At 42.0% G+C, this 26,021-nt stretch overlaps 1 protein-coding gene across 1 annotated transcript in view; it reads left to right on the plus strand.

The window, feature by feature from the left end:
* The window catches only part of adcy3a (adenylate cyclase 3a), a 37,735-nt gene that overhangs the window by 3,302 nt on the left and 8,412 nt on the right, over positions 1 to 26,021 (plus strand). Inside the window, exons 2-18 of the mRNA XM_073487717.1 lie at positions 2,122 to 2,271; positions 6,199 to 6,329; positions 10,205 to 10,316; positions 12,639 to 12,766; positions 13,141 to 13,299; positions 14,718 to 14,883; positions 15,134 to 15,253; positions 17,426 to 17,568; positions 18,134 to 18,295; positions 18,666 to 18,753; positions 21,046 to 21,162; positions 21,462 to 21,730; positions 21,922 to 22,003; positions 23,910 to 24,068; positions 24,857 to 25,003; positions 25,276 to 25,389; positions 25,669 to 25,795. Of these exons, the coding sequence (XP_073343818.1) occupies positions 2,122 to 2,271; positions 6,199 to 6,329; positions 10,205 to 10,316; positions 12,639 to 12,766; positions 13,141 to 13,299; positions 14,718 to 14,883; positions 15,134 to 15,253; positions 17,426 to 17,568; positions 18,134 to 18,295; positions 18,666 to 18,753; positions 21,046 to 21,162; positions 21,462 to 21,730; positions 21,922 to 22,003; positions 23,910 to 24,068; positions 24,857 to 25,003; positions 25,276 to 25,389; positions 25,669 to 25,795 (2,374 nt within the window). The remainder of the gene's footprint in view (positions 1 to 2,121; positions 2,272 to 6,198; positions 6,330 to 10,204; positions 10,317 to 12,638; positions 12,767 to 13,140; positions 13,300 to 14,717; positions 14,884 to 15,133; positions 15,254 to 17,425; positions 17,569 to 18,133; positions 18,296 to 18,665; positions 18,754 to 21,045; positions 21,163 to 21,461; positions 21,731 to 21,921; positions 22,004 to 23,909; positions 24,069 to 24,856; positions 25,004 to 25,275; positions 25,390 to 25,668; positions 25,796 to 26,021) is intronic.

Raw genomic sequence — 26,021 nt, forward strand, 5'->3', positions numbered from 1 at the left:
ATTAGTATTGTATTTTTGTGTTAAGTCTAGCTCTTGTCATGTTTTCACACTGATGTCTACCTCTGCTTTGTGTTTATGAACTCTGCTTTGTGTTTATAAATGCCATACAGTGAAACAAGGCAAGATCTTTTAAAATCAGAACTGATCTGACAATAGAATAAGTCAGCAAAATTAAGAATATGACCAAACATTGAAGCCAGTATTCAGCTGATTTCTATGGCACATTCTCGTCCATACCAAAATAGTATCACCTGCGGTCCACACTGGATGCCTGTGTACTGCGTGGCAGCTGTGTTGCTGAGCTGCTGCTTCTCACTCGCGTGTTTATGTTCACTTAGGCTGCGTTGCTGCTGCGCCGGCTCCGTTCTGTTTACATGGAGTTTGCCTTTGATAATTATCAATAAATATGATGACATGTTTTTCCTTTACCCCACTGAAAGTGTGGCAAAGACGGGGGGGGGGGGCATTTATAAACTGCCCCTCACCTGTTGTGTGTATTCTCTTCATGTCTGTGACATATTCTACACATACAGACATTAAAACTGTGGTGAAACGCTGGTATGATGTCGATATGACTGTCTACAGGTCGTTTTCAGGTCTATTTTTGCCAAGAACCACGCGTGTCGCAGTAAAAATAGGCGAGACTCCAAATCTATAGATGCTACTAAAAAACAAGATGTTAGGCCACACACTGCTCACACAGCCAGTGTGGCTGGCCCGTTAAGGTTCAAAACCCAATCTTGTCAAATTATCAAGGTACATTTTTGTTACAACTACTTTTTATTGGCATTTTGCATTTACTTGAAATTTTTACAGACGGATTGGAAAACTGGTGATGAAACGAGGAAAATGACATAAGGTCCCCAGCTGGAATTTAACTCTGTACATTACATTATATATATTTTTCTTAGAGTGGGAGTCCAAAGTGGGGTTGTGGGTTAGGGTTGGGTGATTGGACGAATCTATCGTCTATCGGCGACAGGCTCAACCCATCCCCGGTTGGTTTGTTGGAGCCGATATTTCGGTCTTTTTTTGACATTTTTTAATTAATAGTGCACCTCCTTGAAAATTCCACTCAATAAATAATCACCCTGTCAGCAAAAAAAAAAAATAGGAACGGCCAAATCTGTGGTTTTCTGTCTGTGATTAGAAAGGAGTGGAGGAGAAAGAATATGCACCTGAATACCACGACCCCAAGGTTTCCCAGCAGACATTGCATTGTAAGTGACTGGACATTATGAAGTAATGAACCACACAGTCAGTATTGTTGGTCACCTATTCTCACAACAACATGCTCATACTTAGTCCATTCAACCGACAGAGCAGTACAGTATATAAAACAGCTAGCGACGACACAGTGCACGGACCGTCTGCCATTAACACCGGGGTCTCTCTCCTCTTGCGCGGTGCATTGTGAAAAGCATTAATAACAACCGCATATTTTTACTGAGTATCAGCCAATCGATCGAGGGATCTCTATTCCTTAGCCATGTCATTAGTTCTCTTTAGTGGCCAACAAGATGAGCTTGGGTTAAGTGCAATGGAAAAAGACTGAGCAAATAAATCTTGACATACATGAAGCATGTGACTTCAACGTCACTCAAAGTTCTGCTCCATTGAAGACACAAAAAATGGCGTCAGAACAAATGAGACGTGTGTGGAGCGATGAGGAGATTGTAACATTCCTCTCATTAAAACATGAAACAAACTCATTTCCTATTTTTCCAGCATGTTCTTCACATGGTTTTCCAGTCTAAGCTTGACTTGAGTGATTTTAAATGACATCGTCTAGTTGTGTCATCTTCTTCTGCAGTGGTTTAATGGCAACGACTGCAAAATTAGCTCCAGTAACTATTGTTTCCATGAACCAACTAACTCCTAATATTCACATAATAACATAATATTAATATAATATCACATAATATTCAGTTCATTTGCATTTTCTCTCAATGCTTTTGATGGAATTTTATGAAAATTTGCTCTAAAATTTGGATAGAAACTTGACTGCTATGCCTTTTGTGAACATTGCTGATATTTCCATGAAAACCTCCTCCTGCCTTTATTGTCCATGTGTTCATGAAATATAGATCCCTGACTGTTACATTCTTTTTCGTTTTCAAGCTGCTGGCCAACATTGTGATCTATGTTTGTGCCATCACCGTGGGCGTCATGTCATACTACATGGCTGACAGGAAGCATCGGAAGGCCTTTTTGGAGGCAAGACAGTCACTGGAGGTCAAACTCAACCTGGAGGAGCAGAGCCAGCAACAGGTCAGAGGTCAAGCAGTAGCCTACAGCATTCTGTGTTTTCACCTCTGAGGTATAGAAGATTGAATTCAGCATCATCTCTCGGTTTGCAGTACAGATTTAGTCTAAGCCCAATACTGATCAAATAACTACCCAACTATCATTTTCTCACCAGGTGCCTGGATATTTCCTCAGAAAAACAAGTGTTAAGTGGCCATTTTTTAATGGCATTGTTATTAAATTTGAACTTGGGCCATTTAAGACTATATAATGTGGAGCCATTGTCTTTCCAGCTAATGGGGCAGTTACAGCTCATCTGCAGGCTGACTTTTACATTAACACATTTAGGCGAGAAAAATGAATAGATAATTAAGTGTGTTTAAACTCAATCACTGCTTGAGCATATTAGCATATGCTAAGGGCAGAGGGCTTTGGTTTCTTCAACACTCAGTCCTGGAGAGGCTCTGAAACCAACAAGCAGCCATGATTTTATAATGTGTTGCTTTAGTAAATCACCAGTTTTTGTCATAGGGTTTAACACAATGTTGCACAAAGTGACCTGTGTCCGTCCCTGTGCCTGTTACGTTTGCAGATTGCTTGTGCAGCTCAGAGATAGTGGTAGTGTCTTCACCTGCATCATGCTGTAATGGGCACTCTGAAACAGCTCGGCTGAGAGATGGTTGCATAGAGCTGTGCATGCTACACAGCTGCATGTTGATCCATTCAACTGAATAGGCTCTGTTCCAGCGTGGGGAACAAGCCACAGTAACAGAAAGATATTTCAGACAAAATGTGTGTGCGTGTGTCTCAGAAAACTGAAGAACAGAACAGAACAGACATATCTGGTCAGAAGGATTATTAGAAAAGACAAACCTGGTTGTAACTGCCAAATACTTGCTTTACAATAGAGTCAGGTTCAGGATTATAGTGAGCCTGAGAAAATCTGCAACTGCAGTAAAACAGTATAAACGTGCTTCCTCATCGTCTGAAAACAGGTAGCTACTCCTGATGACTGCCCCGTGTTTACAGAGTTAGACACTGACAGAGAAGGACAATCATCATCACTAATACTACAAGGCTTTGGTTGTAACGCTACACTTACACAATGATTTATTGTCAACGTCATACAACACTGAGCTGAGGTATCTGAAGGTGTTTAGCTAACAATAACTTAGGGCGCACTCACACTTAGCCCAGTCGCTCCGTACCGTGCCTCTTGTACATATGTCATCACGTCATAATGCGGTCGCAGCACAATGGAGAACAACACAGAGAACATGATTAACTGTTTGTGTCGTTTTGGGCATCTACAGCCCTCTCACATTCCTGGATTTCTTGATTATGCAAGGCAGCGTAATACGCATGGTTGTTCATGTCCACGTCCACGAAGCACACCTCTTCCAATCGTGCCAGGGCCAAGGAAGTGTACAGTGCTTGAGCACAGTACAGAGTGCTCACACTAGTCAAACAAACTGGACTTTGGGCTCAAACGTGCATGGGCACGGTATAGTCTGCCTAGTGTGAGTGCACCATTACTACAACATTACTGTAAGTCAACCCAGTTAGCCACTTAACTTCAAAGTTGTAGACAACATTTTCAAAGGATAACTTCTATCCTGCTCCAGCTGTGAAGAAGCCATGGAGAAATACTGCTCTGCTAAAAGAACAATATCTAGGGATGTTAATCCTGGAAAGTTGGCCTGGAGGTCCTGAACTTTACCAGTCGGGTTCGCTCTCAATCATGGCAGAAGTGACTCACGAACACAGAACAGGAAGTACGTAGCGTGAAGGTTTCAACAAAACTTCCTGACTTGCAAACAGAAATGTTGACTTTGTAAACAAAAGTTTTTTATTCACATTAATACATTTTACATCATGAATGTATTTTATTTGCAGTGTTTTGATTTACATAGATAAGAAACAAGATTCCCTTCATAGTCATCCTGCTTTATGAGACACCCATGGAAGAGGACAGATGTTGCATGTGCAGTATACTGTCTATCTGTTACATCTTGTCCTCTTTGGATTGTGCAGGGCAAAATGCACTGTGTGAGATTTCTTTCAATTGTGTTTGTGCATGTGTGTGCATGTGGCTTGTACTGTGTCAGCAGTCAGCTCCCCTCCTCTCCTCACATCTGTGGCCACTGGGCATTCTCCATCACTACTATTTATGGAACAGATGGTTTGTGCCACAGAGAGTGAGGGAATAATGAAAACGAGTGAGAAGGAAGGGAGGGAGAGCAGATAGGGCTGATCATGGAGGAGAATATAAAAGAGAGTGAAAGTGTTGTGAGAAGTGATAGAGAGGAAAAAAGACAGCAAGAGGGCTGATAAAGCCACGAATGGGAGAAACTCTCAGAATACTAATGGAGAAGCACAGGCTTCTGGGATACAAGGGCCCGCCAACCAATCAAGAGGTATCCGGTTGTTGCTGGGTACCATGGCAACCAGCTTCCTGAGATGGTGTCAGCTGTAATCACAGAGCCAACACGCTCAGCCGTTTGTTGCTTCTCTGCCTCGCTGTCAGGTTTTGATAAGAATATTGAAAGCTGGCACACTGCCCCCCCTCCCCCATGTACACTGTGTGTATATGTGTGAAGGCCTGTTTTGAATATGTATTCACAGGTCAAGTGTGTGTGTGTGTGTGTGTGTGTGTGTGTGTGTGTGTGTGTGTGTGTGTGTGTGTGTGTGTGTGTGTGTGTGTGTGTGTAATAGATGCTTCTTGTTTAGTTTGACACATCAGTGTTTGTCTGCGTGGGTCTGGGTCACTGTGCAGGATCTCTGCAGACACACTGACTGACAGTTTGAGGCCATTCAGCTCCCTGTAAACATTACTCTCTACACAGACAGCTGTGTACACCATATGTACCTTCATCAGGTTGAGGAAAGCTTAATTCATCTCTTTGTATATTCTTCTCTAGATATAACTAGTCTGTGCCTCCTGTGTATTCAGGGTCTTTACATTTTAGACTGTCTAGAATATGAATAGAAGAAAAAGATGGAGAAACATGCCCAGTGAGCAGCATCATTTCCAGATGTCATCCCATTTTACACCATGTGTAACAGGCTCCAATATTAATTGCTGACCGCACACCAGAGGAAATCAATTTTGTGCCAACAGTGTTCCTAGCTCTTCTCTTTGAGTCTGGGTCTTGGTGACAGCAAAGTCCTTTTAAGCAAGTCGCGCCACACAGCAGCCACCTGGGCAGCACCCCCAGGCAGTTACTTCTGGCTAACATGAGCAGGCCCCTATCAAAATGAATGGGGAGAAGCCATCATTTTACTCTCAGTCAATGTATTTTTACACAGGTTACACTGCTTCTCTGTGTTGTACAAGACATGCGCACAGTTTCTCGACACCAACATATTTCATGACTCAGCGACATCAGCGCAACAACACGATTGGTTGATATGTTTCCTGGATTGGCTCAAGCAGCCTAAAAAAGAAGGAATAGCCATTACATTACTGAATTTAGTGTCAAACTGTGGTGACAGCTGTATTGAAGTCTATGAGAGATGATGGAGAAGCACACTAAAACATGTCCAACATATCTACATCGTATGACTTCTGATGAAGAAATGGCTCCAGAAAAAGAAAGAACACCCTTCAGAGAGGTTAACCACAGAGTTTCTCATCGACACGTTGTTCATCCCGCGACTTTGTGTAGGAAAGGCTCCTGTTCGCAGTGTCATTGTAGTCAGATCACCAGAAATCAGTCAGACTGTCCCCATTTGTTGACAGTGTTATCAGCCCTGTCAGTCATTTGGGGATAACGATGAGCTGTTAACCTTCTCTCTGAAGTGTGTTCTTTCATTTTGTTTCTACTAAAGTCCATCATCTCCATCAGATCAGTGATGCTGACAGGGCAGGTCAGATCTGTAATAGAAGTGTGGTATGTTTATTGTCGGGAGCTGTGATGTCCTCTATGTGTCTGTCTTCGTCCCCCACAGGAACGCCTGCTGCTCTCCATCCTTCCGAAGCACATAGCTGACGAGATGCTTCAGGACATGAAGAAGGAGCCCAGTCAGAAAGAGATGCAGCAGTTCAACACCATGTACATGTACAGACATGAAAACGTCAGGTAACTTGGTACCTCTGTTGGCTTATCACATTCAGGGTGCTTTATGTTCAACACCAGGGGTCTCAAATAAAAAACAGTGCAGGATCTATACTAAATGTGTACGTGCACAAAAAGACAAAAATGCTGTGCTGCAAAAAATAATGAGATGCACGCAATATAACCTTTATAAGTAACAGTCCACCTGGAAATGTGCACGTGTTGATCAGCCTTGTATCTCCACACCCACATTAGACCATGAATGGTCAATGGAAAGCAGCTCATGAATGTTGATGCATAGACATGAACCGTGCTGATCCGTGGTGCTCTGCACTGAATCATGACCACAACCAAGAAGAAAACGAAGGAAATGTGTTTTTGTGACTCAGAGGCTGAGGTGCATGTGGATGAGGCGGATGTGTTGGAAAATAAATTTCATTCACATTGTCCTCCAGCAGAGTGAGGACAGTGACAGTCCAGTATTTACATGCTGACAGCGATCACACTGACTGCTTCACACCCGCCAAAGTGATCAGGACAATCAGTGTCAGCTCCTCCCTGAGATATCATTTGATTGTGGAAGTTTGATCCGTGAACACTATTTATGACAGTTTCATCTGTAAGCGTAGTTAGCATGGCTATTGCCCATCGGAAAAGATTAGTGTATTGACAGCTAATATTGGGGAGAGACGAGCCAGATGTTCCTGAATCATTCCAACTGACACATGTTGCCATCACCCAACATTTCAACAGCTGACCACCAGTGTTCGGACAGTCTGGGGGGATTTGATGGTGAGACAGCGCTGATGAAATACTAAGCTAAATTTTAGGTGGCTAATATCTTTTACAATTAAGAAGAGCTTATGGAATAGTTATCACCAGCACAAATAACACTGCTGGTGTGAATGTTTTTTTTTTATTGTGTATGAAGCAAGGTCAACGTAGCTATCTACATGGATCCTTGAGAAAGTTACAGAGGCTCCACAGCAAAGTTACAGATTCCATATGACCTCACAAACAAGACCATCAGTGAGAAGATTGGCTATATCAGAAAATTAAAATATTTTTTTATGTCAAGTAGCTGAAGATGAATTGAGGAGTCTGAGGGAAGAAACTGCTCCGGTGGTACAGCAGCAGAATAACTGTCTTATTTGATGTTGGCCTTGCTGCTGTGCTTTACTGGATCTTGCTGTTGGCTTATTATTGTGAAGGCATAGCATCACATGTAAATATTGATGACTTTAGCTTTAGCAACACAATCTGCTAGCTGTAGGATTACATGAAACAAAGGTGTATGAACGGTAACATTACGAAAACAAAGATTCCTTTGTTTCACTATCATCATATGACAGATGGATGATGGAGGTCATGGATGCATGACCTCATGGCTTTGCAACATGCTAACAGCTGTTTCACAAAGATAAAGTGTTAAAACTATGTTGTGCCTTTCTGTCACTCGCTTCCAAAACAAATGGAGGCTCGCAAATTCAAGACCGATTCTGTCCACAAGGGGCCAGCAGAAACAACAAAACATGAACGGTCCTTGTAGCTGCTTTAAAGGAGCAGTCTGTAGTTTTGTGTTAGAAATGTTAATGAGCAGAGGAAGATGTTCATTGGCTGTTTCTTTTCTGCCTAAAGAAACTAAATAAAAAAACTCTCTTTGTTTTCATGACTGAATAAACTGAATAAACAAACTGACCTTAAAGGGCAACACAGTTTATACTGTTTACTTTGTTTATATGTGGCGGACCCTGCCACCTTTCTAGCTTCAAACAGTGTTCTGGGACCTTATTTTCCTCTGAGAACAGCTTGTTTATTCACTTATGGAAACAGTTTGTATTTTTACCTCATTAATATTGTGAATATTAAAATTCTGACTTTGAATTTCCTCTCCAGAACCACACAGAAGTTGAACAGTAATGTATTTGTTGACAATGAAAATGACACTGATCATAATCCACATATTTCCTCAATATAAAATGAGAAACTTCGATATACTCTTGATGAGTTACATCAATTAACAACATTATTATTAGACGTCCCCAACACAACAAGACAAAACCGGTATATGACTGGACCGTGTCCGGTGGCCAGTTGATTACTGGTGTAGGCAGTGGGAGAGTTTATGATGTGAATTCTTGGATATGAAACGCTCAGGTGCAAAAAAAATGTCAGAATCTTCCTTTGTCAGCCTGTGGTAACTTGAAAGAGTTGAGTTTTTATTACATTAACAAGTTACATTCACAGATACAGTTTTTAAATTGATTTAACTCTTTAGCATGACAGCTGTAGCCTAAAAATATGAACTGCTGAGATCTACTGATGATTTCCATTTAAGCTCAACTCTTCCCCATTCTGAGTTTCACATTTCATGTTCCCCTTGTCGTATTTGCATTAACATTTACAATATCATCTTTACAAATGCTTTCAGTTTGAGCACTTCAGTTTTTTCATTTACTCACCTCGACCTACATTGTCCACATCAACAAATAATGTTTTTATGCTCTCTTAACCGGTCTGTGTTAGCAGCAGATGTTTGTGAACACGTTGTCTGCTTCAACTAAGCATTGAACTAGTAACCACAATATCACCAGATTCCCTTACAGAGATGCTGTGTGAGGAGAAACTTCAACTCTGCAAAACGGCAAATTCTACCTCATCCAGGCTTCACCTAAATTCAGCAAGAAAGGAAACAAAATGCCCAGTAAACAAAGATAAAGTTAGATTGCTAGCAATTTTTTTTTCTTCAAATTTTTATAGATAATACGATAATATGATTATCGTGAATTTGTTTGCCCATGCAGTGAAAATCTGATATCATGACAGCCCTAGTTCGTACAATGAGAAATGGTTGTTCAGAAATTCACAGTTCCGGTTTCAGAGCACTTAAAGCATCCTGTCTATGGAAGATATTTTGGTCATAAATCAAATCCAAAGTCCACATTGAAAATAAAATTAGGTCATAAAAAAGTCAGGTTTATTTATATAGCACATTTCATACGACAGGCGTAGACTCAACCAGCATGAAAATACAAATAAAAAGTGAAGTTAACACCAAACATGACAAGATCCTATATACAAGAAAACACAATGATAACTTAAAAACATAGAATAAAATATACAAGATGAGAAGGTAACACAATAAAAAGGATTCACACAAAAAGTTATTATTATTGTTAAAGGGTAATGATAATGATTACTAATCTTAAATAAAGTGCTACCTGTTAACGAATCATTTAGGATCTAGCCTAAAGCTAGTGCAAAAAGACATGTTTTTAGTCTGCTCTTGAGAGAGGACACGGTTGGAGCAGACCTGAAAACGACCTGTAGACAGTCATATCCACATCATACAGCGTTTCACTACAGTTTCAATGTGTGTATGTGTAGAATATGTCACAGACAGGAAGAGAACACACCCAACAGGTGAGAGGCAGTTTCTTCCCTGTGCACTGTTTCTCTCACATTTATGGTGTTTTATCAATCTGCACGTACTTGTGCACAATGAATGGGTGCACTCAAGAACCAAAGTGGCACAGTACCAGTTTGTGCCGGTTGAGCCTGGGTTCCATTCTATTTCCATTTGGCACACAGAACAGCACACTTATGCCGAGTGAAGTGGAAAACTGTGTAGCAGGTGAAGCAACAGCATCATAAACAATATAGATTTAATATTCACAGTTTTCCAGAAAGTCATTACTGCTTTGAAGTTATCGTCTCATAGGATCGTAGATTTTATTGTAATTTACTGAACCCCAGATCTGTCTCAGTATAACATGTTGAAAAATGAAAATGTTCATGGATGATACTCTTTATGTGACTGTAGCACTGTGATGTCAGAACTAATGTTCTGTCCTCTGTGTCCTCTGTGTCTTCTGTGTCCTCTGTGTCTTGTTGTGCAGTATTTTGTTTGCAGACATCGTGGGCTTCACCCAGCTGTCATCGTCCTGCAGTGCTCAGGAGCTGGTGAAACTGCTCAACGAGCTCTTTGCTCGCTTTGACAAACTGGCTGCAGTGAGTTTCACATGACATTTACATGTTGCAGTTATATACAGTCACACCCACTCATAAAGAACATGTTCATCATGTCAGTCTTCGGTCCCAATGATTTCTACAGCTCTCATGTTTCTGTGATGGAATGAAAAATATAATCAAAACATACATACAGTGATTCTAATATTTGGTTAAACATCTCTCAGCCATGTTCACCTCAGTTAGCTGCTTCTGATCTCCATCCACAAGCTTCTGGTCGTCCTCTGGATGAATATTTAACCTCTCCTCTTGACAGAATCAGTGAAGTTCAACTAAATGTGTTGTCTTCCTGGCACAGACTTGTTTCTTCAGCACAGTCCACATGTTCTGATGAGGTTCAAGTCAGGACTTTGGGAAGCCCATTCAAAAACCTCAGTTCTAGCCTGATTGATCCGTTCATTTACCACTTCTGATGTGTTTGGATCATTGTCCTGTTGAACACCCAGCTGCACCCAAGAGCCAAACTTCTGCTGATGATTTTTGGTTTTCCTGAAGAATTTGGAGACAATCCTCCTTCTTCATTATTCCATTTACTTTCTTTAGAGCAGCAGATCCATTGGCAGCAGAACCGCCCTTAAGCAGAACACTACCAGCACCATGCTGGACAGTAGGTTTGGTGTTCTTGGGGTTAAAGGCCTCACCTTCTCTCCTCCAGACATATTGCTGCTCATTGTGGTCAAACAGCTCAGTTTTAGTTTCATGTGACCACAGAATTCTTTGTCCATGTGATCAGCAGCAAACGTCAGTCCAGCTTTAAGGTTCTGCGTCTGGATCAAGAGCTTCTTTCTAACATGGCAGCCTCTCAGCTCATGTTGATGTAAAACACACCTGACTGTGGAGACTGACATCTGTCTTCCAGCAGCTTCTAATTCATTGCAGACTTGCTTTTTGGTGGTTTTTAGTTGACGCTTGACCATCCTGACCAGTTTTCTCTCAGCAGCAGGTGATAGTTTGTGTTTTCTGATGGTGGCAGTGACACAACTGTGCCATGCACTTTATACTTACAAACAGCTGTTTGTACAGTTGATCTTGGGACCTGTAACTGCTTTGAAATGGCTCCAAGTGACTTTCCTGACTTGTTCAAATCAGTAATGTGCTCTTTCAGATCAACGCTGAGCTCGTTAGACTTTCCCATTGTAGTGTTTGTGGCTGAGTCTAATGGCTGTATCAGACAAGCCCGATTAAAATGGGTCCAGAAAAGTCACCAGCTGGTATAAATCAGACCCACTCAGAATAAGTTAAGATGCTACACAGATTATTGATTCACACAACTTTCTATAATCACCTAAATTGATCATTAAAGTTACTGTATGTATATTTATGATCACATGTTCAGAAGATCTATAATAAATTCATTACTGAACCAAACTTCATGAATGTTTTTGTGACAAAGTAGTTTGTGTTCCACTCATTCATCACAGAAACATGAGAGCTGTAGGAATCATTGGAGCTGAAGACTGACATGATGAACATGTTCTTTATGAATGGATGGAAACTTTTCACCACGACTGTATACATATGAATTTTCATGATGAATGATGTTGACCAGGATTACAGAAAATATTCTGTTATGTATAACTGTTATTTATTTAGAATGTATATTAGAATCTAGAATGTACATATATCCATCTTAATTAATTAAAAATTTAAATCATGCAGTCAGCTTCATAAAAAGTGGTGATAAAGCCGTCTGTTACAGCCCAGTGATGACGGTTTAAAACCTACAGGGTGTGACGGTACACAGATGTCACGGTACACTGCTGCTGCAGACGCCTGCTGCTCATTAGGAACAACTGAAAAAAGACACTGGTGCTCAGAAAAAAACACTTTGTGGATACTCAGGCTTTAATTTATTTATGGTCTCAGACTTTTTGACCATTTCATACCTGCAGGTAAACATTCCTGGTAGATCACTTTGTATTTCTACTGATTACCTTGCGATCGCTGTTAAGAGAGATGAAATAATTTCTCCCATAGTTGTAGAATCCTGCCTGTGAGTGTTATAAACCACCGTGGCATCTGAGAAGCCTTAAACTTTACAGATCTGTTACTCAAACTTTACATCCTGGTTCGTATTTCATGTGTCAGTAGTGCTGAAGCAACCTCCTGTGTTAACCCTAGTTTCTGTCTGAATGCTGTCTGGTGACTCATCAATGTTAGATTACAACAGCACCTGAAATCACAACAATCTTTTAAAGAGTCACCATCCCTTCTTCTACAGAAGGAGAAGGACAGAGATATCCCGGTCTGCTCTTTGAATGTTCTTGGGTCCATGTTTCTGACTAAATCTTATCCACCCGTCAGAAATATCACCAGCTGAGGATCAAGATCCTGGGAGACTGCTACTACTGTATCTGCGGGCTACCGGACTACAGGGCGGACCACGCTGCCTGCTCCATCATGATGGGCCTGGCCATGGTGGAGGCCATCTCGTGAGTACAGGGATAAGGGCATCTGCAGCTGGACAGAGCAGCCTGAGATAAAGATCAGTTTGATGTGATGCAGTTGATCACTCACTCGGTCCACAGTGTGGATTGATCACTCTGATGGACTGTTACTGACTTCCAGCTGTGAAATAAAGTGTATTGAACAATGGTTGGCAATGAGAAGTCATTAAGCTCAAATCGATTCTGATGCAACATTTTGTTCAGACTCCAGACGAGGGTGCATGAATGAATTTACTTTAGCTGTGAGATGGATCAGAGACAGTGTTTGGTGGTGTGGTGATGATTGTAATGAAAACAGAAGCTAGCTGTTGTTCTTGCTCCTTTTGACTTAGTGTGGCTGCTTTATAAACTAACTACAGGTACGTCCGAGAGAAAACACAGACGGATGTGGACATGCGGGTCGGGGTGCACAGTGGCACAGTCCTGGGCGGAGTGCTGGGTCAGAAACGCTGGCAGTACGACGTCTGGTCCACAGACGTCACGGTGGCCAACAAAATGGAGGCTGGAGGAATACCAGGGTAAGAACAGTCAGTTGATTCCATGCATTACCTCTCTTTTTTAAAAAAGTTACTTCCATCCAGTGTTCAATGTACAATGATTCTGTCAATCTTTCCAAAAATAAACCAAAAATAGTCTCAAAATATAGCAACTCCGAGAAGGTCATGACACACACACACACACACACACACACACACACACACACACACACACACTTACACATACACATACACACACACACACGTTAATTCATGTCGCTTTTGAGGACTAACCCTCACCCTGACTGTAACCTTGCCCAAACCTTGACCACTGACCCACAAATCAGCTTTTTCCCAATTGGAGTGTTTTAGTCTGAAATATGTCCCCAAAAGTAGCCTCTGTCCAAATCACACACACACACACACACACACATAAACTCACACTCAGAAGCTTGACATGGGTAAAGCACATCGTCTCGTGTTGGTTTAGTGGTGCAATAGCTGCAGGTACACAAGCATTCCATATATGACAAAATATCAAATTAAAGCCACAACAAGCTCTAAAAACTACAAATGTGTTATCGAACAGTCGTCTGTGAGGCCCCGGTAGCGCAGTTGGTAGAGCCCATTCATTCTGAGTGTAAAACAAATCCAACTAGAGGCACTCAGTCCCCGTTTATTCAGTCAAGTCTAATCCCATATCAAACTCTATAGCCCTGAATGAAACCACTCATAACTGCTGAACCATAATTTAAGATCACCAGATCTCAGATCTGCATCAAGTTGTTCTCACTCACAGAGACCAACCACCTACATACACCTGATGTTTCTCATCAGGATCCATCAGCAGTATTCACTGAGAAATGAATGAACATGTTGAAAAACAGCCCATCTCACAATGTTAAAGAGAGTGAGAACAAATGTCCTGGATCTGTCACTTTAACTGGATCAGCACCCCAAGTTAATGAGGTCTATTCTGGGCTGAGACCCGTCCTCCATGTGAGTCCAGTGGAAATCTGTTCAGGTACAAGTGACACATTTCACACTACAATGGTAATGTAACTATTTTTACTATAAAAAAATAATTCATTGCAGTGTTAAAGAATAAACTAACTAATCCAAGACTAAATCCTGTAACTGAGCATGAATGTTCAGTCGTCATCAGTTAAGGTCTGTGTGCTCATCTGTCAAATAATCTGAAGTTCTGTGGTAGAAAAACAAATTTACTGCAACATACAAGTATTTCCACTTTGCACTGCGTTTATCAAGTCGTCACAGTGAGTATGATTATAAATTCATCTGACTGAATGCATACAACAGCAATAAATCACTTTTTCAAATAATGAGGAGATGATTATGAGGTCTCTTCATGGCTCTATGAAGTGTGCAACAGCACTTTGATGGTAGCTGGTGGGTCAGTGACCTGTCTCATCCTTGACCTCTCTGTATGTGTGGACCAGTCGCGTCCACATCTCACAGAGCACCTTGGAGTGTCTTCATGGTGAGTTCGATGTGGAGCCAGGGAACGGAGGTGACCGCTGTGACTACCTGAGGGAGAGGGGCATTGAGACCTACCTGGTGGTTGTTCCTAAAGGACCTCTGGGAAAGAATGGCATCAATGGTGTAGTGAGTCAAACCTGCCACACACCCACAGTGCAAATATTTGGATATTCAAATGCTGCTCACATATTGAGTCAGCTGATGTGCAGTAGTGATGTGAAGTGTACTGTTACATGTAAAGTCACATTTGAATTCCTCATGTTACTCAATACTACATTTGAATCTCTTTTTAAAATAAGGAACTGCATGTTGAGCATTTAAAACACATGTATTTGTTCAGTAGTAACCACTCAGTGCTTTGCTTGTTTCACATTAGAAGCTGTCTGTCACCTCTTCCAATGGAAACTCCCCGCTGCTGATCAACACCACAGAGTGTAACGGCAGTGTTAATACAGCCTGCACCACCCCGGAGGAACCAGAAGAGCTGGACACAAGGGTAACGTAGAAATCATCACTTCAGAGTAGAATGTAATGTAGCAAGAGTGACACAGCAGGGTCTTTCTTACAGCTCATAATTCAAAAGTGTTGGACCATCAAAATATACGATAAATAATGATAACGTAGCTCATCCTAGGGCCGGACCAGAACCAGTTCTGTTCATTGTAATTCTTCAGATTAAATTCCAAGGAAAAGAACAACTTCCCACACACACATCACTTCTGCATCTGCATCATGAATCACATCGCATCAGGAAACGTCGACCTCCATCCATCTGCCCCTCTTCGTCCACTGATCCAGCAGGCTCAGTCGGGTCTTCCAGACATCCCTTTCTCCAGCAACGCTTTCCAACTCCTCCTGGGGAATCTCGAGGTGTTCCCAGGCAAAAATGAGTTCTGGGTCTGACCCAGGGTCTCCTCCCTGTTGGACATGCCTGGAAAACCTCCAAAGGGAGGCGCCCAGGAGCATTTGATCAGATGCCTGAACCACCTCAACTGGCTCCTTTTGGCGGGGAGGAGAAGCTCCTCACCCTATCTCTATCATCCCTACGAGGGAAACTCATTTCGGCTGCTTGTATCCACTTTCTCATTCTTTCGGTCACTACTACTACTACTCCTGACCACAGGAGAGGGTCGGAACACAGATGGACTGGTAACTTGCCTTCGGGCTCAGCTCCCTCTTCAGCATGTCAACCTTTTATTAGTAATCATGCAGAGGTGATAAGTGTGTGCAGGAAGTTTCTATATTTCACTGGAATTTGATTCTGAGAGGTTTTTGATTCCCTGCACCACAAAGAGAGAGAAGGCAAGTGATGTGCGTGTTGCCTTCGACTCACAGTTCGTCAGATTCATTCACATTCACTTGCGAGGTTGAAGTAAATCTTCAAGGAGCTTAAGCATAGAGTTCTACTTTGGTGAACTTTGATGCATGAATTTGCGCAGCTGACCAGTTGCAAACTGTCTTGGTCAATGCAAACGTGTTATCATATAGCTACGATAGCTCACCAACTAACGCCTATATAACTATCAGTAGTTGCTACGTCACTAAGGTTCCACCCCCATGTAGGACACACAATATCTGCGTGCCACTATCTGGTCTCTCCAGGTACATAAAGTCATACTAGTAGAAGAGCTTAAAATGAAAACTGCCATCAAATCTGTCACATGGCTTCTGCTAACAGCCTGGCTGCTAGCCAAAGAAAAAAACACCATAAGAATCCCAATTTGACCTAGATACCCTGATATTGGTGCTATCATAAAGCAGAGGTGTATTAATAAGTAGGCAGGTTTTGTTTCGTACTGATCTCGTAGAAAGAATGTCGGTTTTGAGGCGTCTCAAGTCCCGGTGCTAAGAGGAGATACATATCAACGGGGGAACAGACTTTGACACAACACCGGAGCTCTCCATCCAGTGAATGTCTGTCCGTTGACTCTTGCTTTACCTCTGTTTCTATTACTCTCTCTCTTCACCTTCTTTGCCTCCTCCATCAGTGGATTCTTTTCTTTTGCAGTGTAGAGTTTCCACAGTTACTCCAGTTGTTCCACTGTTACCTTGGGATAGTGACCGGGGAAAACAATGCCTCTTCTTGTTTTGATTGTGGAATGGCAGACGTGTTTTCTTTGTGATGTGATTCAACCTTTGTTTGTCCCGGACAGAAATCTGACCTGATGGCAAACCAAACAGTAAAGTGAAAGTGAGGTTTGTAGAGAACCAACCTATAGACAGGTGGTGTCATTTTTCTGCAGCCATCACACTGTGACATCAGTATTTACTGCAGAATGAGAAGTTAAAGCAAAGCAAAGTTGTCTATTCCCAGTTAGATTATATTAGACTATGAGTTCATTTTGTGTTCAATGGTGACATTTTTCCCTCAGTGCCCAAAATGAGTTCATCCTCTGCGGAGCATGAATCATGTCATGGCAGTTATTTAAGATCATTTTTAGATTTGAATTTGAACTGCAACTACAAGGGTCATATGGGCTCCACAGTGGGATCATGAACTTCCACAACTTCATTGTAAAGCATGATGTGAATCAAGTGTTCAGAGGAGGATTGAAGTGTTACATGGACAGACCAGCTGGCATAGTTGCTAACCTGCCATTGGTATAGTAAATATCACATATAGAAATGGAATATGTGGGTGTCCCATTTTTTCATTTCTTTCTTTCAGGTGGTGAATCCGTCGTTTCCTAACCCCCGCAGAAGGCTGCGGCTGCGGGACCTGGCTGAGAGGGTGATCGATGCTCAGGAGAACGAGCAGGAGCTCAACAAGCTGCTCAATGAGGCTCTGCTGGAGAGAGAGACGGTCCAAGCGTGAGTGAACAGCCACACTCTCTGAGCCATAAAGCACCACTCCTTCTTAATGATAACGCTCTCTCATTGTTAGCACATGTCACGTTAGTGACAGAGGACCTGGCTTCGTCACACTGAGCTGAGATCATTCACTCTTCTTGTTGTCAGTTACGACACACACAAATAAATGAAAAGTCTCACACATACTCCATACACCATATTGCTTCCTGAGCAAAGTTTTCCTCCTCTGTCTTTAATTTAAGTTATTTAAGTTATGAGAGACATATTTTGGATCAGGTTGTCCTCACATGTATCACCTGCTACTGCTATCAATTCTGCAATTTTTACTTTTGCGTCTGCTGGTCGAGCAGCCTCCTGATGTGAACCACAAATTTACAGACCTGAATTTTATGAAAATGTGTCAGTGCTTGTGTAGAAAACCGTACAGAACCAAAGTGATATTTATTATGGCAAATCACTGTCTCGTCTTGTGTCTATCTATTAGAATGCTGGGTAAACTCTGGATAATGTGATACCTTTGTCTTTAATATTTTATATACATGCTGACAGTCTCTTGTGCCATCAGTCTGAAGGGGAAACACACCAACAGGCTCTCCCTGAGGTTTGTGGATCCAGACCTGGAGACTCGTTACTCGGTGGAGAAGGAGAAGCAGAGCGGAGCTGCTTTCTGCTGCTCCTGTGTGGTCCTGCTCTTCACTGCAGCCATGGAGGCACTCATAGACCCCTGGTCAGTTCACGAGGCTGGCATGCACCTTCAGCTCCTCACACCTTTTTATTCACAATTTGGCCAAAATGTGGTTTGAGTTGTTTTCTGGCTAGGGGTAGATGATCCTATTCATATCATTATTGACTCTGAACTGTGAAGAATCCTCCACACTCATCACTTCTTTAATCAGCACAGTTGTTGTATGTCTTCCTCCATATTACAGTGGCTTGTAGCACAGCCCAACCCACTGTAGTATTATTCTGTACAGTATCATTTTCTCTATGCAGCTGTTGATTTAACACAGATGTTGGAGGGTCTGGACTTGTTGACTGCTCCCAGTGCTGTATATTTCTCTCAATATTTCTCTGTGTGTTCACGTGTTGTGGAGCAGGCTGATTGCAAACTACATCACATTTGCAGTGGGAGAAGTCCTGCTGCTCGTCCTGACAGTCTGCTCTCTGGCTGCCATCTTCCCTAGAGTGAGTAACAACACACTTTTATACCTTTACACTTTAATGTTATATCATGTGTTCACTACCTGGTAGGACCAGGTACCATGCAGCAGCACCTTCAGATCAGTTTCATTTGTATAGCCCAAAATCCCAATCACATTACATTATTGTTGTTCTCATTCATAGATACCAGCCTCCTAAATACACCTGATTCTTTCATCAAATCCATCAGCATTATTCTCTGAGAAATTAAGAAAGATGTCAAACGCCCTGTCTCACAATGTTAAAGAAAGGGAGAAAACACTCCTGGATCTGTCCCGTGATCCGCACCAAAAGTAAATGGGGTCCATTTTAACCTGTGTTCTCTATGACTGAGTTTGGTGGTGATAAACACTCTTATAGCTGTAGCTTTGCTTTGGCACCGTCTGAATCTGCAGCGAGAGGCTGCCCGCCAGTCTGTTTTTGACTCGCTCTGCCAATCGGCACATTCTGGTGATGCGGTTGTAAATGAAACGTTTCAAGTGTTTCCACAGACATTCCTGACTTCATTTGTGTTTGCCATTCGAAAGGCAGCAACGCTACATGAGCTGAGCGAACTGCTCTAAGCAGACTAGCATGCTGTAGTTGATAGACAACAGCTGGTGCGCTGCCAAATCATTCTGGGTAAAAAACTGTGCACAGGAATTTCTTTTCTGCACATGCAAGTATTAGACGTAGATGGGCTATTTGACAGTCTGGCCCAATGCTGAAATGGTTTAATAGGAATGGGAAAGCACTTTGTGACATTTCACTTTACCTTGTAAGTTTGAGACTTTTTATTTTACATCTAAGAATATATAATAATAAAAACAATACACAGTAGAACACACGCAAACTAATAGAAGCTTATTAGTTTTTTTTTGTTGTTTAATAAAGTCGAGTGATTTATTAGAGAATGAGTTGTCGGAGAAAGTGTCAGATGTGAGGTCATGATTTAGAACATTTCTGTTTGTTCAAGAGTGCCGTCATCTGGATTATCATTGTGTTTATAAACATTTTGGGGCTTTCACTGGCAACCCATGGTAACCTGGTGTTTAATGTACAGTGCTATGGACTGTGTGTAGCAAAGTCTGCAGAAATCAGTCTTACTGAAAGGGTGCAGAACGCGTGCGAGAGAGCCCTCATGCACCTGACGATTGGACCGTGGGATAGCCCAAAACCAGCACAGACTTCCTGAGAACACGCCTCAGAATCTTTCAGAATGTGAGCGTGGTCATTGGAAGTGGGTCTGTGGGGTTCGGGTCACAAGATGTACTGAACAGAGGAAGTCACATACTGAACCAAACTTCCTGTACCAAACGGTTCACAACAAAAGCACGTAGAGTTACCCCTTATGTATATGCTGTTAATATTTAATTGCATAAAGGATAGCATAGATTTGATTTGTGTGTGTGTGTGTGTGTGTGTGTGTGTGTGTGTGTGTGTGTGTGAGTGTGAGTGTGTGTGTGTCATGGAGCAGTATTTTTGATTCCACCTCGTCATGGAAATGTAGATGTATTGATAGGCAGCAGGCAGGCCAGTATTGAGTGCTGCTGTCACAGGATGCACTCAGATGAGGTCAGTCAGCAGCACACACACACACACACACAGTGAGCCGCTCAATCACATGGACTGAAAAAATGCAGAGTCGCTGTAAAAAATGCTCTGGGCTCTTCAGTACTTATCAATATCACATCAACTATCACAGTGCAATAAGCCTGCAGTACCATTTCACTGAGCACAGTCCATTAAGAGAGGCACGTGTGACTAAATGTGATCATCCTCACTGAACAAGGTCATCAGCAACAGTGACATTTTAACATGACAGCAGAAAAACTAACAACATTAATGATGGCTGCTGCTGAGACACTGAATGAAATGGAGCCATCATTCATGTGACTAGTGCCACCTGTGCTTAGCCTGCGAGGTCAAGTCAAAATATCTGCTGCTGTTTCCATCCACGCAGTCCTGTCACTGCAGCAAATACAGCTAGTGGCATATTAGCCATTAGCTGTAGTTATAAATGTGACAGGACAGTGGAAACCGAATTAAACTTTAGCTTTTGAAGTAAAGGGTGAAGGGTTCAGGCATCTGATCAGGATGCCTCCTGGGCGCCTCCCCTGTGAGGTTGTCCAGGCATGACCAACTGGGAGGAGACCCCGGGGCAGACCCAGAACCAGCTGGAGGGGTTATATATCTAAATATCTGACCTGTGAACACCTGGGGATCCCCCAGGAGGAGCTGGAAAGTGAAAGGAAGTCTGGAAGACCCTACTAAGCTTTGAAATTGTGTTTGTTACAGGTCTTTCCCAAGAAGCTAGTGTCTTTTTCTACTTGGATTGACCACACCCGCTGGGCTCGTAACACCTGGGCCATGGCAGCCATCTTCATCCTCACCATGGCTAACATCATGGATATGGTGAGCTTCTCTCTAATGTTTCTTACAGCCGCAGAAGGCCAAACCAGTGTGGGGATTTATATTTTTTCTAGAAGTACTTTTGTGTGGAATATAAAATGTATAAAATATGAAAGTGTAGCCAGTTTTCAGTGAGCTGTGGACGAGCTGTAGACCACAGAAGAAACACAACCAGAAAATTGGACTAAAATGATATAAACTCCGGATGTTGCTGCTGAAGCAAAGCTGAGCATGGATGTATTTAAAAAAATAGTATTAATAATAATTTATGACTCATGACTTTGTGTCTCTCCATTGTCTAGCTGAGTTGTCTGCCTCGAGTCCCAGACGTAGGCAGCCCCACAGTGGCTCCCTCCTTCTCCTCTGGCCCTGACGGTTGCCTGGACAACCCCAAATATTACAGCTACATCGCAGTGCTGGCACTGATGGCCACCACCATGCTGGTTCAGGTCAGTCACATGGTGAAGCTGACACTGATGCTGCTCATCACAGTCGCCACTGGCATCGTTAACATCTACAGCTGGAGGGACATCTTCGACCACTACGACATGGCCCGCTTCCAGGACTACAGGTGAGGCAGTGTCACTCATCTGTGTGAAGTAGATCATTCTACATGTAACACATGTAACATGCTAGATGAGGTCTTGATGCGTGGTTGGTTGCATGTTGTCATGTGTTCTATAAATTATCATACAGTAATCTCAGCGTTGAGCACTTTTATCATGACAGAAATTGTCCATATGTCAATGTTCTTCTTGGCAGGTCATACCTGGTGCCCTCCAAGTTCACAATGACACTTATGATCTTCATTATGATGGTCAGCTTCTATTATTTCTCCCGACATGTAAGTTAATGTCTGCTATGTCTTTTTGTATGCTATTAGAGTACCCAAAACAATGTGAAAATAGCAACAATGTGTTAGCAGTTGATATGAAGTTGGAAGCTAAAAAAACATGTTTCTAAAGTTACTAGAATTGTGTTTTTTCCATATCTAGATGTGGGTGTTAGGGGTGTGATGATAATCCAAATCCATGTTTCAATTTGATTTCCAATTTCACCAATTCTGCCGTTAAATTCAGTGATCAATATTGAAAACCTGTTACGATTGATTTTTACATTTCGAATCGATGCTGTGACACCCTGAGTAGGAATCCATGTGATGTACTGCGCAAAGCATTTCAGGTGTCAGGAACACTTACAGAGTGTAATTTAACCTGAATATCAACACACAGATCCTCTCAACAAGCCCCAAAATTGAAACAAGCTCCTCACTGATCTCTAGAAGTTACCCATGATCTGTTTCTGTCTGTGACTGAACAGGCTTAAAACAAGTGTCTGTAGTGCTTTGATAGACAGGCCTTATGACCACAATGTCGCTCGACTCCATCTTTGTTGGATCCAGTAAAGGTGAAAAAAAAACTTTGAAAATGCACACCATTTGAACCAGGAGTAAAAGAAAATAGAGAAAAAGCACAAACATTTACAGCAATGGGTGACATCTCTCAGAGCTGATGGGTTAAAATCTGAATACTTATCTGCCTACAGTTTCCTGATATTGAGTTGTCTGTTCCTTACAGCAGCGTGGTCTATCCCTGCATCCCAATACCTATACTAACATACTAGTTAGTATGCCAGAAAAAGATTTAGTATGCCAAAAATACCAGGATTTCCAACTACATCCAGATTTCTGACCCACAATCCTCTGCACAGTGGTAGATACATCACATACATTCTTTATACTCCAACATTTTTTGCTAAGACTGCAACCGATATAGGACCAAGAGGGTCAAAGTTCAAGGCGCACTGTCATGACAAAGTGGTATGTCCCAATTCTGTACATGCTGCATGCAAGTATGTACTTGTAAAATAAAAAGTAAGTGATTGGAATGCACCCTATAACTTCTATGAGAGGCAGTGAAGGGTCCATGACTTTAACCTGGATACAGGTGTCAGGACAGAGACATGCATAAAGACCCAGACGCAGCTGTGAGAGCCAGAGAATGTCACTGTGCCAAAATATGACAATAAAATCATAAAATCTAAAAGAAACACAAAAAAACATCTTCATATATTGATAATTGATGATTGATGATGATCTGGTGAACAGAATATGAATTTTGCATTTAATTTGTACAAGTACTGTAATTCATTTCAGTTAAGTGCCACAAATTCTCCTAAATCACTTGTCGCCTCCACTCTGAATCTGTTTGTACCAGTGTTTCTTATATGTGGCCCATTGCCCTTAACTTAAGATAACAGTGATGATACGGTTTGATTGATCTTATTGATCATTATTACATGAGATCCCTATTGACTTGAGCTATGGTAGAAACACTGTTTTGACACATGTATTATGACATCATGTCACTTTGAGCAGAGCTGACCTGATGAGGCACAGTCACTTTGAGATGCGGTCACACTCAGCAGTGTGGAGTCCTAACTCCAGAGAAGCTGGGACATTGTAATACTAATGCTTTTGATACATAATACACTCAGTTGATAAATAATAATAATAATATGTCATGTTTTCTCTCATCAGTTTGTAAATACATGCTCATTCTGAATGTGATGACAACAACACGTTTCAAACGATCTGTAAATAAATGTTAGTTCAGAGAGGTAGAAGCTGTTTTGAAAGCTTTTTAAAAAAAATACTTTTAAGTGAAACACTGTTCACATGTACCAACGAAGAGATTTGAGTCTTCATACACTGGTCAGATGCTACAGTCAGTCCCTGTTGTTTCCTGCAGGTGGAGAAGCTCGCCCGCACTCTGTTCCTGTGGAAGATTGAAGTCCATGAACAGAAGGAGAAGGTGTATGAGATGAGACGCTGGAACGAAGCACTGGTGACCAACATGCTGCCTGAACATGTAGCTCGACACTTCCTGGGCTCCAAGAAAAGGGATGAGGTATGATCCTGAACAACAATGACATTTCATCTCACTGGTTAGTTTGAACACTTTTCTGTTACGCTGCTGCAATTCCAAAAGTGTCTTCTGTATATAGCCTGCTGTTGGAGGTACAAATTGTTTTTGAGGACTTAAAGATTAACTTATGGAAGATGTATATTGTTTTATTGTACATGGGAACTTGATTTTCAACCATCTTTGTATCAATACAATGTAAGACTGAGAGAGAGAGCCCTCTCTGTAGCTGTAATACCATCTTGTTTGTTACCAGCTGACCGCTTTATTGTTTCCCATTTCAAAATGGACAATCACTGCCCACCTCGCAGTACGTCAGCTATCAGCAGGAGTGTTTATTGGTCCGGTGTGGAGCAGTGCATTCTGGTCATTGCAGGTGACCTTTAGAGCTGAACAGAACACCACAGCCCTGTTTACTCTGTTTTCTCTGTTTTCTCTGCTCATGTTACACCAGTTTCAAAAATATGTGTCTTTCAGTTTTCTACCTTTCCAGCGGTGAAATACTTCCTTTAGCCCCTTAGGATAAAAGCATCAACTGAATTGAAAGTGATCCACACATTAAAACCAGTGTGGGCCTGGGGCATAATATATACATGGCAATGGCCTCTTACCTTCTTCCTCCCTCCTTTCTTATGGAACGTTCCAAACGGGTGTTTTGGAGCATTTCAGTGTCGCCCTGTCCCAACCTGTGTGAACCATGTTGCTGCCATCAGATTCAGAATCAGCAGATATTTAGAAGAATGACAGCAGCTTGTTAATGTGACCTGTTCCAGGAGCTGTACAGCCAGTCCTACGATGAGATTGGAGTCATGTTTGCCTCGATCCCCAACTTCTCTGACTTCTACACAGAGGAGAGCATCAATAATGGAGGGATCGAATGCTTACGGTTCCTCAATGAGATCATCTCTGACTTTGATAGTGTAAGCTGCCTTCCTCCTTCTCTTCCTCTCTTTGTTTTAATAAATGTAGCTGCTGGGGACAGCACAAGGCTGTAACAGGACCCAGCAAGACACATCTGACACGTGACGAGATTTAAAAGTCATTCAGATGTGATAGTCATGTAACATGTTGCCGGTTGTACTGGCGACTGTGTTGATGCTGAGGATTTGATCTTGACCAGTAGTAGAGAACTTGTGTGTGTTTGAGCCCCTCAGTCTGTGTAAATGTAACCTTTGGCTTGTGTCCATGTCAGCTGCTGGATGAGCCTCAGTTCCGCTGCATCACAAAAATCAAGACCATTGGCAGCACCTACATGGCTGCATCAGGCGTCACCCCAGACATCAGCAATGGCTACAACTGCATGAAGGTCAGCATTGTCACATGACAGCTGTAGGATTCTTTGTGTGTCTTTAACAGACTGAACATGAACATATTCTGAACCTGCAGGAAAATAGTTCTGCATTTGTTGATTTTAAATAAGAAGAGAATGATAATCTTTCCTAATAGTTTGGACCTCATGATACAGTATATATTCTTGGTGTTTCTTGCACCTCTCAGATGATCATGTCAGTTATCCTAAAATGCTGATTGTGTTTGCCAGGCATGATAATGATGGTGTGAGCTGTTTGGTTGTTTTGTGTGGCAGAAGGAGGATCAGTCTGACAGAGAGCGCTGGCAGCACCTGGCAGACCTGGCAGACTTTGCTCTGGCCATGAAGGTCACACTAATGAATATCAACTACCAGTCATTCAACAACTTCATGCTCCGCATTGGTATGTAGCAACACCTGACCCATTTATGTGTGTGTGATGTGTTTGTGCCGTTGTACTTGAGTGAAAAAAAATCAGGGGTGGATGAGCATTGGCTGTAAAACTGTGAACAGAGCCACTGTGATGTGACCTTTACATTTCTAAAGAGCCAGAATGAAGCTTGTGAAAGACCAGCAGCAACACTTCTAGTTGGAACGTTTTGCCATGGCTGCCTCAGCGATTTAAAAAA

The sequence above is a fragment of the Pagrus major genome, chromosome 18, assembly GCF_040436345.1.
Source record: "Pagrus major chromosome 18, Pma_NU_1.0".
Lineage (NCBI taxonomy): Eukaryota > Metazoa > Chordata > Actinopteri > Spariformes > Sparidae > Pagrus > Pagrus major.